This window comes from Chenopodium album, chromosome 26, assembly GCF_948465745.1.
Source record: "Chenopodium album chromosome 26, dcCheAlbu1.1, whole genome shotgun sequence".
NCBI classification, from domain to species: domain Eukaryota; kingdom Viridiplantae; phylum Streptophyta; class Magnoliopsida; order Caryophyllales; family Amaranthaceae; genus Chenopodium; species Chenopodium album.
Window position 1 is genome coordinate 163646 of NC_137859.1, and position 18378 is coordinate 182023.

At 31.4% G+C, this 18378-nt stretch overlaps 1 protein-coding gene across 1 annotated transcript; it reads left to right on the top strand.

The window, feature by feature from the left end:
* The first annotated feature begins 314 nt into the window (after positions 1 to 314).
* LOC145617339 (putative hydrolase C777.06c) lies at positions 315 to 6959 on the top strand. The gene is made up of 12 exons (XM_081672027.1): positions 315 to 556; positions 1607 to 1740; positions 1841 to 1953; positions 3225 to 3266; positions 4633 to 4688; positions 4794 to 4870; positions 5624 to 5743; positions 5823 to 5899; positions 6011 to 6074; positions 6211 to 6261; positions 6343 to 6391; positions 6608 to 6959. The coding sequence occupies exons 1-12, from the start codon at positions 397 to 399 to the stop codon at positions 6724 to 6726; spliced, it is 1062 nt and encodes a 353-aa protein (XP_081528153.1). The 5' UTR covers positions 315 to 396; the 3' UTR covers positions 6727 to 6959.
* The last annotated feature ends 11419 nt before the right edge of the window (positions 6960 to 18378 follow it).

The following is an 18378-nucleotide window of genomic DNA, read 5'->3' on the forward strand; positions in this document are numbered from 1 at the left end:
ACGCATAACACTTAAAAAAAACACGGCTAGAGTGGTATCATGTAGTCACCGAAGTGCAATTGAGTTCGTGTGAGGGCATAGTAGGGAAGTCTATACTCTATAGGCTCTAGCCATATTGGCTTGTCTATATTAAACGCAAGTAAGACGTGTAAATTGTATTATATGATGATTTAGTATTAGATGCCTAGATGATTATTGATAAAGGAGTGAGTAAGCTAAACCTGTTGTGCGAAGTCGTCTAGCTAGGTCCAGTGCTCTACAGTCCACAGCTGGGACCAAATTCGAAAAAGTGAAAAATACAGCAATTGACAATAATGAATAACTGCGTACAGAAAGAAGCATTAGAAAGGGAGCCAAATAAACCCAGATTTTTTCATTTTCTGTTGAAATCGTAAAATGGCAGCATTATTTCTGGGCACATTCCGTCCAGTACCCTATAGTTTAACCAATTTTGCAAATCAAAGATTCAAACTTTCTCTCTCAGGATTCCCAGTTTCAGTTCCCAGAAATGGGTTTTCTTTCCTTAAACCAACTTTTCAAGCTTCTATACATTCTGGTATGTCTTAATTTGCCTCCCCTCTTTTTTAATTTTCGTTTTCTTTTTTCTTTTACTTGTTTTATTTAGCAATAATGTACTTAGTTTATGTCCATGTTTATGAGTAATATTACTATATACTTATAGTGTTAGGAATTTTGCTGTATCAATTAGATAGGCGAATCGAGCAGCAGATTAGATAGCAAATGTTGGGCCAATTGGTTACCATGTAAAATTATTGATTATTTGATTGATATAGTGGCTTAAAAGTTTAAAGTATGTCCTTTACTTGTATGTGATGTGTGATTATTGACTGATGTGATTGTCTTGTTTAGATAGGGTTTGAAAAGAAAATTAATGCCAGTGTACTAAATTTGTGCTAATGAGGATGATGATCCTGAAAATTGATCTATGTTAATTGAAAACATAATCATGAGTACTACTAAAAGGGGGTGGGGTGAGGTTTTTGGATTAGTGTCAAGTAAAAATTATTTACAGTTTCATAGATATTGGACCTGGTTTGGTGTTAGACTCTTGACATAGTGTTCAAGATTTTAAGGTTTTCATGATGAGTAATAGGGAGTTTGATGAGCGGGTAGTTGCCTATATGATGAGTAATAGCTAGTTGCAACTGAACCTTTTTTGTTGGGTATGGATAGTCGATTAATGTTGAGAGTAGTAAGGTATGTTTGGGTTAGTCACATCAAATGACAGATTAGAAGCGAAGCAAAAGAGTTACCAATGGATTATAATATCAGGAAGTTCTCTGTAAAGAAGGTTTTGATATTCATGCCACTAAAAAAAGTCTTTCACATGTATATGTGATGTTGGTACAATTTTTATAATGACTTAACGAGTGCTCTACTGCTCTTACTTCCATCTTTCGTTTTTCTTAAATTTTATACTTAACAGGCTGCTTTATTTTATGTATGCTTGTTTGGATGAATCAATCAATTGTTTTTCAACTTTTAATTATTAGAAGTGAACATAAGTTAGATGTTGCTTGCTAATAGACATAAAAGAATCTGTTGAAGGTTGTTTGGTAAATGCTAATATGAGTTATATCTTCAGTTCCTGTAGAATCTACAAGCAACAGTCTCGTAACCCCCCCAGGAGAACAGTCTGAGATAATATTTGTGGGAACAGGAACAAGTGAGGGCATCCCACGTGTTAGCTGCTTGACTGATCCTTTCAAAAACTGTCCGGTATGAACATCTCTCTAGAATGCCATGATGCAAAATATTCCATCATTATGCTATTGATCTAAGAAGAATAAAATTTATGTCCTCCATTTTACTTTTCTAGGTATGCAAGAAAGCAGCAGATCCAAATAGTAAAAATAGGAGACTCAATACAAGCATCCTGATCCGTTACAATGGAGCTTCTGGGATGCGCAATATTCTTATTGATGCTGGAAAGTAAGCTTGCTTCTTCCTAATTTTTAATTTCCAGATTTTTATTGAAATGTCAATCATAGAAGAAATCTTAGCAGTATTTTAAAGCCCCGAGAGGATAGGACGGGATGGTTATAAGGATGTTAAGAACATTGTATGACACACATAGTGGGGTGCTGGGGAGTGAAGGAGACTAATTTGCATGTATGTTTTGAATTTCGTATACAGTAGGATCAGGTACCTCAATTTAGTTGTTTCTTAGCACTTCAATAGAACATGGAACACAAAATGTAGGCCAAAAAGTGGAGGCAGCTAGTACCTGGGTGATTTCTTTGCTTCCTTGTTTTCTGTTAAATGTGTTAGTGAACCAACTTCGGTCTACAACATGCTGCGTCTGTAGTCTGAGGTTTGCATCTTACAGGTCATAATGCTGCTTTTTATTGACCTAGAAAACTCTTATGTGTTGCCATTAGTGTTTAATTTTTTGTTGTAGATTATTGATTACTGTGTAGCTGCTTCTCTTAAATGCCATCCACAATTTATTTTCTGTGTTAGGCCCTATTATGTTCACCTTGTTTTCACTTATTTCAGGTCTCATAAGCTCATATAAGTTCAAATAAGTTAAGTTCAAGAAATATAAGTTCTGATAAGAGTTGATAAGGGTTACCCGAGTTCAAATTACAACTTAAATAAGTTTTAATAAGTTCATATAAGTGAAAATCAGGCGAATATAATACACCGTTATTCTTGCTACATAGTTACACAAGTATTTGCACATAGCCACATTGGTGACACTTGATCATGTTGCTTGATGTGCCTATGAGTTTGTCATTTGAGGCACTTCATCAGTGACGGACAAAACATATTTGTATTGCTCTTTTTGTGGTTCAAATGTTTCATTCATGTTTCTGTGGGATATATTGATAATCCATAAATATTTTAATTATTTTAATATGGTGAGTTGGCAACTCACTATTGGACAACATAATTATTTTTGTCCATTTGTATAGTCTCAAGATGGGTTTTAGAATCCAAAACTCATCTCAAGACTATATGTAGTCTTGGTAGAGATTATTGCTAGAATCTTGCTCAAGACTTGTCTAAAGACTCATCTTAAGACTAGGGATAAACTTACCCTTATGTTTGCTACTGAGTAGTGGCAGTCTTCATTTTAAGTCTTTTGGATATTCTGGTCATATTGATTATATTTACTAGATAAGAGTAAGTATATCATTCGCCAATTTTTACATGTAATTTTACTATATTCATTGAAGAGCTTCTTGAATTTTATGCAGGTTTTTCTACCATAGTGCTCTCCGCTGGTTCCCTACCTATGGGTAAGCAATGCCATAGTGGCTTTACTACATATTGATCAATGCTGCTTACCATCTTTAAGCAACCTCGTTTTAATATATTTCTGAAGGTTCTGTTCATAAATGTATGTCATTTTTACTTTTTCTGGAGGTGAAGGCTTCTTAGAGAAAAGGTTGACATTGTAAGGGTCACTTTGATATTGAAAATTTTGATGCTTCACTTTTTAGGAAGTTGATGCATCAAATTGTCTTAAGACTCTAAGGATCTTTGTAGTTGTGTTTTGTCTAAACCTGCAAATCAGTTTCAATTATGATATTTCTGATAAGGAATATGGGAGATGTAGTTCAGAATTCAGATACATCTTTAAAAGAGATAGAATTCCTGTTTATTGTAGTCACTTTAATCTACATTGCACTTTATTACTTTAATCTATCAAAGAATAAAATATGAGGGCTATTGTGTGTGTTGAATACTTCAATATATCAACATGGATGTGGACAGTTGATACTTCATTATGGTCCAATATCATGCCAAATTTTCATAAAATTGATGACTGACACCTGGAGACTTTTTGTAACTAGGCAAAATAGGGAAAGGAGGCTTGGAAAATTTATAACTTATACATGAGGTATAATTAGAGAAGGGCAGGAATTTTCTTTATTCCCTTTCCTTTTACTAGGTATGCTAATACATTATATCTGATATGAAGTTATCTTTATTAAGATGTATACTGTCCCTTTATCATTGGACTTTGTACACAAAGACACAACTTACAATGTACTCCTCTATCTGTATACATTGTCACATTATCCCAATCCCTAATAGGGGCATCGTATGGCTTCACTTAAAGATCCTTTATGACGGCTGTATCATTACCTTACTCTCCTTAGCAGTTATCACTTATTTTAATTAGGATGATTCTGAGAAATCCAGTAATAAACCCATACTATGTTGATTTTTAAAAAAAGAAAAGAAAGAAGATATGCACTCTCTTCAAAATGCAACAAGTATTATGATGCATCTTCTTTTTTTAAAAAAAAAATTTTGAGGGAAATATGATGCACTTGCATGCATTACTACAATGGGATTATTAATTTAAACTTTGTCTTCTTTTTGATGGGTGGAAGGAAATTGTAAAATTACCATGTTTGTGCTCATGAGATTTTCCATAGAGTTCTTTTTTTTTTTTTTTTTTTTTTTTTTTTTTTTTTTTTTTTTTTACGAGTCCATAGAGTTGTTGTTTCCACAGAAGTTATGTTGTTTTATCTACCTTCACTAGAGATAGTGATTGTATATAAGTAAATCATGAATATTTGGTAATGGGTTTTCTTAGTCATGTATCTGCCAGTGTCTATTTTTCCTTTTCATGACTAGTTGCATTTCTGCCAGGATAAGAACACTTGATGCGGTTATTATTACTCATTCTCATGCTGATGCTATTGGAGGTCTCTGACATGAACACTTCTACTATTTGATTTTCACTTGACTCTCCTGATAGTTATTACCTTTCAGCTCACCCGCCCAAGCCTTCTTTTTTTCTTTTGGTTTAGGTCTTGATGATCTTCGAGACTGGACAAATAATGTTCAGCCCTTCATTCCAATATATGTCGCAAGGCGTGATTTTGAGGTCTATACCCACAGTTTTCTTACATTAGTGTTTGTGCTTTATAAATATAGATGATCTTGTATGAAAATATGTGTACTTAAGCTAAACTTGAACAGATATAAGTTAAACTTTAGGTTTTTAGTTCTTTTTGTGAAATGGGATGATTATCTAAATTTAATGTTCTTTGAACTATTGTGTAACACTACTTACGCATATGATGCGTTATTTTATCTATCCGATGATAGATTACTTTACTCATGTGTGATAATCTGCTCAATTTTCGGTACTTTCCAACTTCAGCTTTATTGAACATCCTTCAGGGAAAAGGGGGATGAAAAAAGGACAAAGACATTTGGTTTCAATGTTTCAAAAAAAAAAAAAAAAAAAAAAATCCTCTGTGCTAAAGTAATGCTGTTATTCAAATTCAGAACTTTACTGACAAAAGACACCACTTTGTGGCTGGCTTAAATTTATAGGCTTCTCTCACAAAAATGCTGAGGAATCCATTTAGCGAATTCACCTAGCAAGTTAAAAGCTTGGCTGTCTGGTTTCATAGGTCTTGATGCATCTTATCTCCTCATCATTCGTTTTCACCCTTTGTCTATGTTATGTTCATTGATTGACAAGATCAAGTGGCATGCTTAGAGGAGGTGCCTTTTACCTATTCAGACTGTGAATTTGTGACCCTTGATAATATTATATTTGGCTGCTTCTTGCACTGAAATGTGCCATCATATATGTATTGTGATGACTACAGCAATTAAAATAATTCAGGTGATGAAGAAAACCCATTACTACCTGGTCGATACTAGTGTGGTTTTAGAAGGTGCTGCTGTCTCTGAGTTGCAGTTCCATATCATTCAGGAGGAGCCTTTTATTGTGAATGAGCTGAAGGTCTGGAATAACAACTGCATGCCTTTCTCCTCTTTCATGTTCTTCATGTCATGGCTAAGTATTTTTTTAATGGTTTCAGATTACTCCGTTGCCTGTTTGGCATGGTGAAGGCTATCGTTCTCTCGGTTTTCGTTTTGGCAACATCTGCTACATAAGGTATTTCGATCGAATGATTCTGTTTAAGATCCTGGCGGTCACCTTACAACATTATGTAGTATTCTGTAGATTCTCACCTATACTCCAATGGACTTTTGTAATTGTTTGCAGTGACGTCAGTGATATTCCAGATGAAACTTATCCACTCTTGGAGGATTGTGATCTCCTAATTATGGTACTACCTCCCCCCTCCCTCGTTCTCCTCATTTCTTTCTTTTTTGTTTGGTTGCTTCTTACTTGCATGGTTCCTTTCTATCTACAATTTTCTCTAATTTTGTTGGCTCTTCATATGCTTTGCTAATCCGACTTAGGATGCTTTGAAACCTGAACGATCTACTCCAACCCATTTTGGACTGCCAAGGGTAAGCTCTAGTTCTACTGTTCATTCTATTTTTGATTTGTTCCAGATTATTTGAAATTCATTCTCCATATTCTTCTTGCAGGCGTTGGATGAAGTTCGAAAAATCCAACCCAAGAGAACACTTTTCACTGGTATGTTTTGAGCTATTATGTACACATTGCTCAATTTTCAATGAAGACTTGTCTTCAAGCCGATTGTACTACCCCATAGTCCCCATTACTTTGTTTTAATGTTTTCTTCATCTTCATTCATCGTTTCATCTATCCAATCCTATATGAGTGATTGGAAACTGCACTGTCATGAACAAAAACGCTGATTTCTCCCTCTTTTTTCTTTTGCTACTGAAGGCATGATGCACTTGATGGATCACGAAGAAATTAACGCACAGCTGTTGGGTTTGAAGGATACAGAAGGACTTGATGTGCAATTGAGTTATGATGGACTTCGCGTGCCTATAGATCTCTAGTCTCCCTTTCCCTGGCAAGTTTCCAGCCCTCCAGATTATACTGCAGTGTTCACAATTATCTATCCAGCAAGATTGATACCTTAGGTTCAAATCAATGCAAATTGCATATGGGCTTTAGGAAAAGTGTGGTTGGTCAATTCAGCTGCACAATGTGTCATAGGTTGTAACAGATTATATTGTACGATTTGTACCCTTTACCAGAAAATAATAAAAGACTGAGAACATTGTTCTCATTGCACTTCCCGGCTGTTTTTTGTTGTAAATTTCACTGCTGACTGCCCTGTGGTGGCACAGGGGAAGCGGCATATGCAGAGTACACTTTGTGCTCTCTTTGGCCACATTCAATAGTAACATGTTACAGAGTATTTAGGTTATATGGAAAGTTCAACTAAGGTACGCTACTGAGATGACGCGACAATTATTTCTGGATAGAGTACGTCCTGATAAATCATGTCAAAGATGATGGATCATAGTATAAGGAATGAAATCATCATTCAGATTATTATCATTTCATACTACAAATGAATGTGGGCAATTTTTGCAGGAATTAAATCAGAAGAGTTGTTTTTCATCCCATTTTTTTGGTCGTGTACATTGCAAAAGCATGAAAGGTCATGATCAGTGAAGAATATGGAATAATGGAATTGTCAATAAGTCTAATGTTGAGCTTTAAATAGAAAAAAATGGTAGTAGGTAGATCTTGAGGCTTCAGATGATGTTTGTCTTGTTTGGTGAAACTTGGTTGTAACATAGCATCACATTCCTTCCAAATGATATTGATGGGTATTTCCAAACTTAGCCAAATTAATTGACGCTAAGACCGTAATCTACATAATTTGTTTGTATTATCTTACTCCGTTTCGTATTAGATGTTTTGTTTCTTCTTATTACAATACGTACCTAATATCTCTATACCAAAATCTTTAAATACATTTTAGTTAAAAAAAAAAAAACACTTTGTATTTCATCATATTTATATTTTGAAACTATGCAATGAGATTAAGTGATTAACTCAACAACTATCAAAATATAAAGCGAATCATCTATTGAGATGTAATGTGAGAGCGAGAGATTATTCAATAAAATGAGACTTTGCAATTTCTGACACCTCTTTTAGGGCCCGATTGGTACTCGTATAGTAGGCCAACCAACCGCTACTGTCGTGCTGATAGTCCACACTCCCCCATTAGCTAGCCAGAAGACCCACTCTTCAAATAAATTAGTGGTTTTTTTCCTCCCTTTTTTGAGATAAAATAAAGAATTAAATAACCCTTCTGTTTTTTATAATAATAATATAATAAAATAAGAAAAAAAATATGTGTTACTAAAGGTCACTAGAACAACCTAATTTAACCCACACTCTCCTCGAGTCCTACCCCCTGCACCCCAAAACGAGTTTGAACTTAAAATTTTGAGTGGACGCGGGGGGTTTAAAAAGGAAAGTGCCTCAAATTAACAACTCCATAGGCCTAGAATTTGTAATATCAAAGTCCATACACAAAATGTATTACTATGTACTTCTTAGTATGCAATTCCACAAAATGCCTGAATAACCAATTACGAGTATGTAATTAATCGATAGAAAGGTGAAATTATAATGATAACTAATTAATACAATGGGTCATCCAAGGAGTGATCTTTGTGGGTCACTAGCTAGTACCTCAATGATTTAAGAAGGTAAGAGTATAAGTAGGACACACAAACAAAAACAAAAACAAAAAACACTAGTGAGTACCCCAAATTATACGGAACGTAGATGGCACACTCGTGAACTTATCTCATCTATCTATCTATCAGTGCTCTCTCATTCATGGGTTATTCTCATAGCCTTCTGTGTCACTGCCTATTTGCCCCATTTTTTGATTCTAAATGCTCTTAAATTGACATCTCTTGCATTGTCCCTTTCTAGCTTGTATTTCTGTCCTACGTTACACTTTTTTTTTCCCCCCGTTGTCTGCTACATTAATTACTAAGCATAAGACAATCTCCAATAGCGCAGTAGTGAGACTTGAGTAAGTTTTTTTACGAGAGAGAGTATTTTTTGTAGAATACCAATGAGTTGGTATTTAAACTTAGCAACTCTAAAAGAAAGTACTCAACTAGTCTCATTTGACAAAAAGTGTGGTCCCTTTGGGCCTGTTTACATTTACTGAACTAAACTAATTGGAGCTGAACTGAACTGATTGGAGCTGAATTGAACTGAACTAAACTGATTGGAGCTGAACTGAATATTTTATGATAAAAGGAAATTAGGAGCTAAACTAATTGAACTAAACTGAACTGATTGGAGCTGGGCTAAACTGAACTAAACTGATTGGAGCTGAGCTGAACTGAACTGAAATGAAATTAATTTAAAGTGAACAGGCCCTTTATCAATATTATAATATATTTTGTAACTTTTTTAATTTTTAATTTTTTTTTTTAAATTTTTTTTTAATAATTTTTTAATTTTTTAATTTTAATTTTTTTTTTTTTTTTGAAAAACTTACAATATGGATTTGGTGGGCCATAAATTGAAAGTGGCATTGGTATACTTTGGAGAGTCTCGTCATTAGGAAATTAGAGTTCACATGAGTTGCTAAATTGAGAAGTAGGTTGGGTACTTGGATATCACCATTTGAAGTAAAAAACAACTCATTTTGTATTCAATACTCAAGTTGAGTCTCACCAATGAAGATGGTCTAATTAATCAAACTATTATGTGTCTTAATTACTAAGCAAGGGTTAGTGGTCATAAAAGTTTCACCTGGTCTCATAACTTAAAGGTTATGAGATCAAAACCTGCATATATTAGATGTACATACATCATATAAGTTCTCCCAAAATTAGTGGTGAATACATGGGTAAACAAACAAAGCCTCATCCCCTATAAACCATAGGGAGTGCTAAACAAAATATAAATTTGTCAAATATATATATATATATATATATATATATATATATATATATATATATATATATATATATATATATATATATATATATATATATATTTTGGCAATTGCATACATGTAAATTTGAATTTGGGTAAAGAATTTCTAAATTGTACCAGATAAATAAATTATAATTAAAGTGGGGGAGGGAATAATACATGAATAATGAATCTCCTAGGTTTTGACCTTTCAACCAATGAGCAGTAACACAAATGATAGAGCAAATGGGCTAAAATGATCAAATGATTCGTTCTGTAAAGGAGGTGCATAATACCAAAGTGTTTACTTTTTATTATATGATCTAATATTTACATACACATCACCTGATTTTGAGGGACAATAAAGCATATTTGCATGAATTTTGAATCTCTTTCTCAGCAACTTTTTTGATTTTTTTATTTTTATTTTATTTTTCATAACAAAAGGTGGTCTAGCACTTTTTCTTTGCTACTTGCTTTGGGATAATTTCAAATCGAATGAGCTTAAATAATTGTGTATTATTTACCAAGTTACATAATTTAACAAGGTCTTTTATTCCATATACTATGCATGGGAATTGTTTAATTATTGAACTTATTTTAACCAATTTATTCTTGCTAATTGCGGTCCAATTATCTACTTGACCTGTTCAAGCATGGTTTTTTTACGTAACAAAGGTGTTATGGTATCATTATTCAAATCTTTTGAAGGGACAAAAATTCAATTTAATCAATGAACATTGATCAATGAGCGAGACATCTAAATTGTTGGCATCAAGCAATCACTCCAACCTAGTCACGTTGATAATCCTTAGATAGGATCCTACCAAGACTAGAGCCCACCGCATACCAAAATACATAGTAATATTTAGAGAATATACAAGTACTAGCCTCCTTGCTCCTTCATCTATTAAGAAGAAGAGTACGAGAGATGGGTGAGCTTGATTGGCCTTCTCAAGTTTAATAATTATAATCCATTTGCTCCAAATTTGTACGACATTTTGACAAATATACATGTCAATACGATATATAACTAGTTAAACCACAAATATATTCATGTATTTCTTAGATTATTATGACATGAACTAATTAATTCAACAATATATATACACCGTATTACATAATAACATCTGATCTTTGTACGTATAACAATATACAATGAAGTCAGAGAGAGTTATTAATACATTCAAATTAAACTGATACGATTTAGAAACACATGGAGTAACAAGTAATACTAATTAGTTTATTTTTATTAGGAGCAGAAATAAACAAATATTGGACAAAATTAAAGGAAAATCCATAACAATGTGCTTACTCGATACAATATCATGTGTTATAATTAATTATAATATGCATAACATAGAGTCAAAGAATATTGTAACGACAAAGAAACCAACCAGAGGTACAAAAGTATATAGTTGGTTGCTCCAGAAACCAAAGCTTAAGTCAAGGTTTTACAATTCTGCAGTTGGACTTGTATGAAATTATTACTCCGTATTATTCTTAAGTTGACTTATATTCTTGCCTAAGCCGACTTTTATAATTTCATACTCCATAGTACATATCAAAGTTTGATGAATATATATATAGGGCCAAACTTCTAAGTCCTAATTAATTAGGTTGTTTTTAGTAGCTTGGTTTTGAGTTGTTTGAGGCAAAGACAGAATTACCTTTCTCAATGTTACACGTTCACTTCTAACGTATACTTATTGATTTGATAAACCTTTTTAGTTCTTTAATAATACTGTTTATTAAATTAAGGAGTTGAAACTTAATTCATTCGTGCTCAGATCTTTGAAACTTAATTCATTCGTGCTCAGATCTTCAAATTAAAGAAAAAAGCCAAACACTATAAACAATAGTAACCAGACAAAACTCTTACAAATGAAAATATAATGTGCAGCAAACATCACCTTATTTACGAGGGCAAGTAAAAGTTTATGAGTATGTCTCAGTCTTTAGACAATAATATATACTTGTAGATCACACGTCTCCATTTTAGGTCATACTAGATAATACATATGTTAAATTCAACTAATTCATAAAAATTCAATAGTGAAGTACCCAGTTTAAATGTTAGATTTGACCAAATTCGTAATAGTTGACTCTCACTCAAACATGTGGCTTCATATGTCTAATTAATCAAGAACAAAGGGAGGTTCTCAAAAGTGGTACATGACTAAAGGCTATAATATATTAGAAATTTGGCAAAGTCTGGCTATAATATATTTTTTGTAAGGTGAACCGGTGAAGTACATGATGGTAGGTTGGTTATAACTCTTCTCTCAAGACCGTGTTATCGCCTGTTGGCTTTCGGTCATCAACATCTTATGATAGTCCTTGTCATTTAAAAAAAAATACTCGTACTCTTATCTTTAAATCGTTGGCAAAAAAATTGGCTAAACCTTTGTGCTTGTGTATGCTACCAAAGAGGTGTGCTTGCTTGAGATGTGATTTAGTAGAGAAGAATATAAATTATTATCAATTTTCAATTTGAAAACTATAATATTGATTAGAATAATATATAGTATATGACATCATGATTGTCTGATCTTGAAACATAGAATAATTTTCATAGAACATTAATGCACTATTAATAATTTAATACTAGACATAATTAAATTAGCATGGTTAAAATTAGGTTATCATGCACATACATGGTCAATGAGATACAAGTGTCTAAATAGACAAAGTTTATGATATATGTAATATATTGATGCTAAGTTTCCCCTAAACTAAAGGTAAAAATAAAATTAGTACAAAAAATCAATGCTACTTGTTTTGACATGTATAAACCAATCTCAAATTTTGGTATCAAATTATTCCAATTTGAAAGTCCAATGTTTGTGAAGGACCATTACTTTATTTTAGAAAAGGCAATACTTTTAGATAATTTTCTTCTCTAAAGTAATACTCAATGTAATTAATAGTTTGCTTGACACTAATTTGATCAATAAAACTGTACACGTGTAAAAAAGTCAATAAAGGAAAAGCTTATTAATCCAAAACAAATAGTAATACTGTCATTGTTTTACAATGATTATCCTACTTTCATAAGTTCTCTTGACATAAAGTAAAATCATAGTTCTAATAAACAAGTTTTTGGAAAAACAACTTTGTACTGTTAATGTTACGTTGTTGCATATATAGTTCTTTTTCAATGTTTAACTTTATTTCCTGATAGTTGAGCTAAGTTAGGAGTTGAAAATTTGAGACAAGACTTTTAAAATAATAAATTTATCTTTAGTACTTGTAGTATCATGCTTTTGTCTACCTTACCTTTAAATAGTTTAATATAAATGAGATACTAGCTAAGGCCTAATAATGTACGTGTTTCAGCTAATTTATTTTTACTTATTTGAATTTATCTGAACTAATACAATGAATGTACATTACTAAAATTTATTTCATCTAATCTTATCCTTTTTTTAAAAAAAAAATGTAATAAGTCAAATCAATCAAGAACTATATACTAAAAGACATGCCAACAATGACATGTGTCATCTCCTGGTGTGTCCATGTATTTTTTTTTTTTTTTTTTTTTTACAAAATAAAAAAAGATTGACCTTGATGATACTCTATTTCTTTGTAAAGAAACTAAAATATTTCCTACAATGTTTTACTTAATTTAAAACTTCTTTCTATTATATTATATTACTCCATATAGGAAATAATCACAAACTTTGATGTTCCTTACTTGATATATAATAAATTTGGTTAAAATAGTAATCAAATATTTCATCATAATATATACGCACAAGGTATTAGTCAGATTGTGAATATATATTTCAAAGAATCCTTGCATATATTTTGCTAAGAAGATATTGAAATACTTTGTATACATCATCAACAAAAAATATAATAAATTATGCAAACAAGTTACTATATGATAATTTTCAACCATGAACATTTAGATATTTTTACTTACTATAAAATAACATGTATGTATTTCATGCCCAAAAAATGACATTTTGTAATAGTAATTTTTCTTTAAAAAATCTATTAATTAAGGAAACAAATTATATACAAATATAATATTATTTTTTATATACATATTTCATATTAATGCGTAGTAATTATTATACTTAAAATAAAAAGATTTCAGAAATCTTTCTAAAAAACTTCGAAAACTATAAATCCAAAAAAATCGTATATTTTAAATAAGTTTTGACCCTGCTTCACAACAAGAAAAAAATATCACTCAGATTTTTTTGTCTATTTTTGTTTCAGTTGTGTATTAGAAGTTACAACTAAAAAATGCAAATATCAAACCTACATATCACATACTTATATTATTTCTCGACTAATTTATGTTTATATTATTTATCAATCAATAATCTATAACTTAAAAAAAAAAAAAAAAAAAAATCTATAACTACATATCACCGTGCATGACACGTGATCTAACCTAGTAACCCTAAGTTTGAGAGTTCGTACATGGTCTAAGTCTCTAAGATGCAACCTACAATTGTTTTCTCTTTGAAAGCAAAATTTAAGTTATGTGATAACTCAAGATGATTAATGTCATTACAAGTTACAACCCTATGCTATAAACTTTATGTCTAGAGCGCACAAGCAGCAGATGCTCCAATTGATTTACTTCTTGATGGTAGATGTGTTTGATAGAAATTTATTTTAGAGTATAATCTTCTAATAATAATGCTTATTAGCTTGTATGATCATGACAAATTGAACAAAATTTTAAAGCATCTCCCCTCCTTAATGATTATGTCACCTTCCTAAAAAACAAATTTCTTTTCTTATACTAATTATTGCTTGATACATTTGAATATCTAGCTAAGTACACCCGAGTATATATAACACAATAAGATATATATATTACGAAGTATATAGAGATTGACGTGGTTGTAGTCAAAAGGCCAGGTGGGGATTGTTTTGAGGGGGGGAGGGGGGGGGGGGGGGGTGGGGGTTGGGTTGTGGATTGTGGGGTTGTGCTACGCCAAGAGGGATAGTGCATATGGGACTTGTACGTAATAAGCTAGGCTGGAAATGTTTTCTTTCGGTCACCCAAATAACATAAGATTAGATTTTGATAAAATTTAGCCTCTCTTTCAAGCAACATGCCAGAAGGCATTCTTGTCTCTTCTGCACTTTTCCCCTTCTACCTATTTTCTTTTGATCTTGTAGCCTTTAATTTCCTCTAAGATTAATTAGGAAGGTTACGTTATGAATCAATCAGCTCTTAAGTGGTTTAGAGTTCACCTAAAATAAACGCGTAATATATCCTACTATTATTTAATTTTTTATAACATGCATTTTTAACCAAATTGTCGTACATAATGTGCGTATAGCTCTAGTACTACGCACTACACGTATTTATTAGTTGAAGATTCCCACATAATACGGAATAACAAGTGCGATATACAGTGTATTTTTTTAGCTTAAAACATTCTTATTAATTCAAAGTATAACATGAATGAAAAAAAGAATAAATTAAGATATTCAAAATATAACATAGTATGATTGTCTTCTTCCTAACTATAATTATGCTGTGCATGGCTGCAAATATTCGGTAGCTAGCTGTACGTAGCACTCCCCACCAACAAACCTTAGGCCTAAAACATTTAAGCAATCTATCAACTATAAAAATGATGATAAATTTGATTCAATAAAATTCTTGAAAGCTTTGCAGTTTATTTCCTCATCTTGTATTATTCATATTGAATCATAGAGCATGTTCATTATGGAATATGTATACAGGAAAGGTAAGGAATACTTTAATTTTTGTGGGGTACCCTTCACATGTAAGCAACACTTACAAAGCTAAGCGATTTTTAGACACAATCCTAAGGGCATCCACAATAGAACAAACTTGTTCACTTGACACGTCATCATTACACAAACCTCTTCCCTAACAAACCTTTCATCAACAATAGATAAACCTATTTACAGGTTTATGTAGGGGGCCCACTATCGATACAACTCATTAAATTTATCCCTAGAACTTTTTTTCCTTTAAAAAAAAAAAGAGAAAAGCTTCAAGTTTCCACAAACCTCTTATAGGATTCAATTCATTGCATCCTCGTATATATTCAAATGGATTGAATTCCTACAGTTTTATTTATTCGGTTATTATATTAAAAAAGGCGATTTCAAAACGGCTAAAAGAGAAAATTATATCAATTATTTCAGAACTGGTAGAATTTAATACTTTTTATATTATGCAATTATAATTTGAATGACCTCGTCTATCTAATCAAATTGAGGCTTTGATCAAGATAATTGTAGATTTGTAGGAGGTACGACACAAGGTAAGTTACTTATAATTTGAACAAAATTGTTTAAAATTTTGGTAGCTACTTTCTAGTACCTAATGAATTGCATTTTGACGCAACACAACTAGAGTACTGGACACTATTATAGACACTATTGCATTAGTACATTATGTATGATTTTACAAATAATTAGTACTTGGAATAGATTGGATAATTAGCTTGTACTATAAACTAGTAGAGGTACGGTGCAAGGCATGCCATGTGGCATTATATGGTATCCGATAACAAAAGGTTTATAAATATTTTCAATCACAATAATTAATGGGTTGTGATTAGCAATCATTGAATAATTGATTTTTAATCTCTAATAAATTAGATTTAAGATTTAATGAACTGGGGTAGCACATTTGGCTAATGTGGGAGGTGGGAAGAAAGAAGAGGGAACCAGCAAAATTCCTATTTTAGGAAGAAAAAAATTGATGACCAAGACAAAATAAATAGAATATTTAATAGTAATAATACATCGATCTAACCTATGTTATTATTTAATTTATGCGATTGCTTTTCAAATATTTAGTGCACATAATATAATACAGTACAAGTATGTAAGTAACCTTTTACAGTGTGAAAGAACACTAATTCACTGAAATATAAGTGACCGTATCATTAATTGACATGTAGAATAGCTGAATAGTACATGTACATCTAATTAATTATTTAAATCCACATCATAAATCATTATATTCAACATTGTATAAATTATTAAAGAGTACGGAATATCTTTTTTTTTTTTTATAAATCCAAATAACGAAAATCTAGATATGAATTGAAGTAAGCTACTCATCTTACTGTATACATCTAGCTAGATTAATTTTTATAATATATGGTTTGATAATCTGCAAAATACTGAAGAATATGTATATTCCCTAGCTATGTGTTTCGTCACTTAGTTGCAGTCTCATTGGAAATTAATATAAACTTTAAAATATGATAATTAGAGAAGAGTAGTGACAAATAAAGGGGATATATCTATATTTTGAAAAACACAATCTAAATTTTACTTGTTTAATTAATTGGTATATCTTTAAATAACTTTTTATACGTAATACTTTGCTAGGTTTTATAAACATAAAATTCAAGCATGATTTGATATGAATTCATTTTAGACAAGTACATAATGAACTATCTAAAGTTCTTGGCCAATCTTAGTTTAGTGTGTCGTGGTATAATCTTACCAATAATACACATACCATGAGATTAAGGACTCCGAGATTAAGATTCAAAATGATATCCCATCCTTTAGTGTTAGGATTATAAAATGAACTTTTTGCGAAAAATTACCTTATACATGATAGAATTTGTGAAAACTACCTTATTAAAAAAAAAAAAAAAAAAAATTGTAAGAAACTACCTTATAAAACACTAGATGTTGTAAGAAACTACATTACATAACATTAAATGTTGTAAGAAACTACCTTATAAAACATTAGATGTTGTAAGAAATTATCTTATATAACATTAAATGTTGTAAGAAGCTACCTTTTGTTGGATTATTGCATTGAGTATGTAAGGGACATTTCCCACCCAATAATTTCTCCATAGCCCCCTTAAAACCCTTAATTCCCCTTATCTTTCATTGTTAAATCAAAAGCACATGATAACAACTTACAACGTTTAGTTTTTATAAGGTAGTTTTTTACAATATTTTTTGTATAAGGTAGTTTTTCAAAAATTTGAAGTATATAATATAGTTTTTCACAAAATGTCTTTATAAAATAATTTAGTCTAGTTTGTATATAGTATTTTGCTAGAAATTAAAAGGGATAAATACTTGCCTATATCATGCATGGTTTTAAACTGTAATAATAATTTGGCTCATTTTTAGAGAAGCCTATACTTCAATTATATTCACGTAGTACTCGTTAATTTCTTAATCTATCACCTACTCTAGACGATCTTCTTATTGCTTGGTTTAAATGCAAAATTAAAATGGTTTTTGATCTTTTTCCTTTATTCAGCCTTTATCACCAACGTGCGTGCAAGGAGACTATTCTCAACTTCATTCCAATTTCAAAATTGAGAAAGGTCCTTGATGATGTTAACTATTTGGATACACATATAGAATTCAATGTCGACTTTGAACTTGAAAATCGAGCTTAAGAAATTTCAATTACAACGTAGCATTAATAAATTGGATGTTATTTTCTTTTATTGCATACTAAACAATTGTTTAGACTACATATGTCACATGCAATACTTTACAACCATGTGTTTAAAAAATTTACACACGTTATTTTATATAGTACATAGGTCTTGCGAATCACTAGAATGTTGCGTAATAGTCATGTTCTTATACATAAATTTTGTTTTGTGGTCTTCCTGTTAAAAGTTGATAATAATTGTATCATAATTGAGGGATTACCTTCTCCTCAGTCCTCATCATCAGATCACTCAATCCAAGTAATCAAAGATTAGGGTAAAAACTAGCGATTCTAATTAATTAAA

What these genes read in the sequence shown, in the direction of transcription:
- LOC145617339 (XM_081672027.1), top strand. Translation starts at nt 397, where the DNA reads ATGGCAGCATTATTTCTGGGCACATTCCGTCCAGTACCCTATAGTTTA. An exon ending in TCATGCTGATGCTATTGGAG is followed by an intron (nt 4,689 to 4,793) that starts GTCTCTGACATG and finishes CTTTTGGTTTAG; the next exon opens with GTCTTGATGATCTTCGAGAC. An exon ending in CAAGAGAACACTTTTCACTG is followed by an intron (nt 6,392 to 6,607) that starts GTATGTTTTGAG and finishes TTGCTACTGAAG; the next exon opens with GCATGATGCACTTGATGGAT.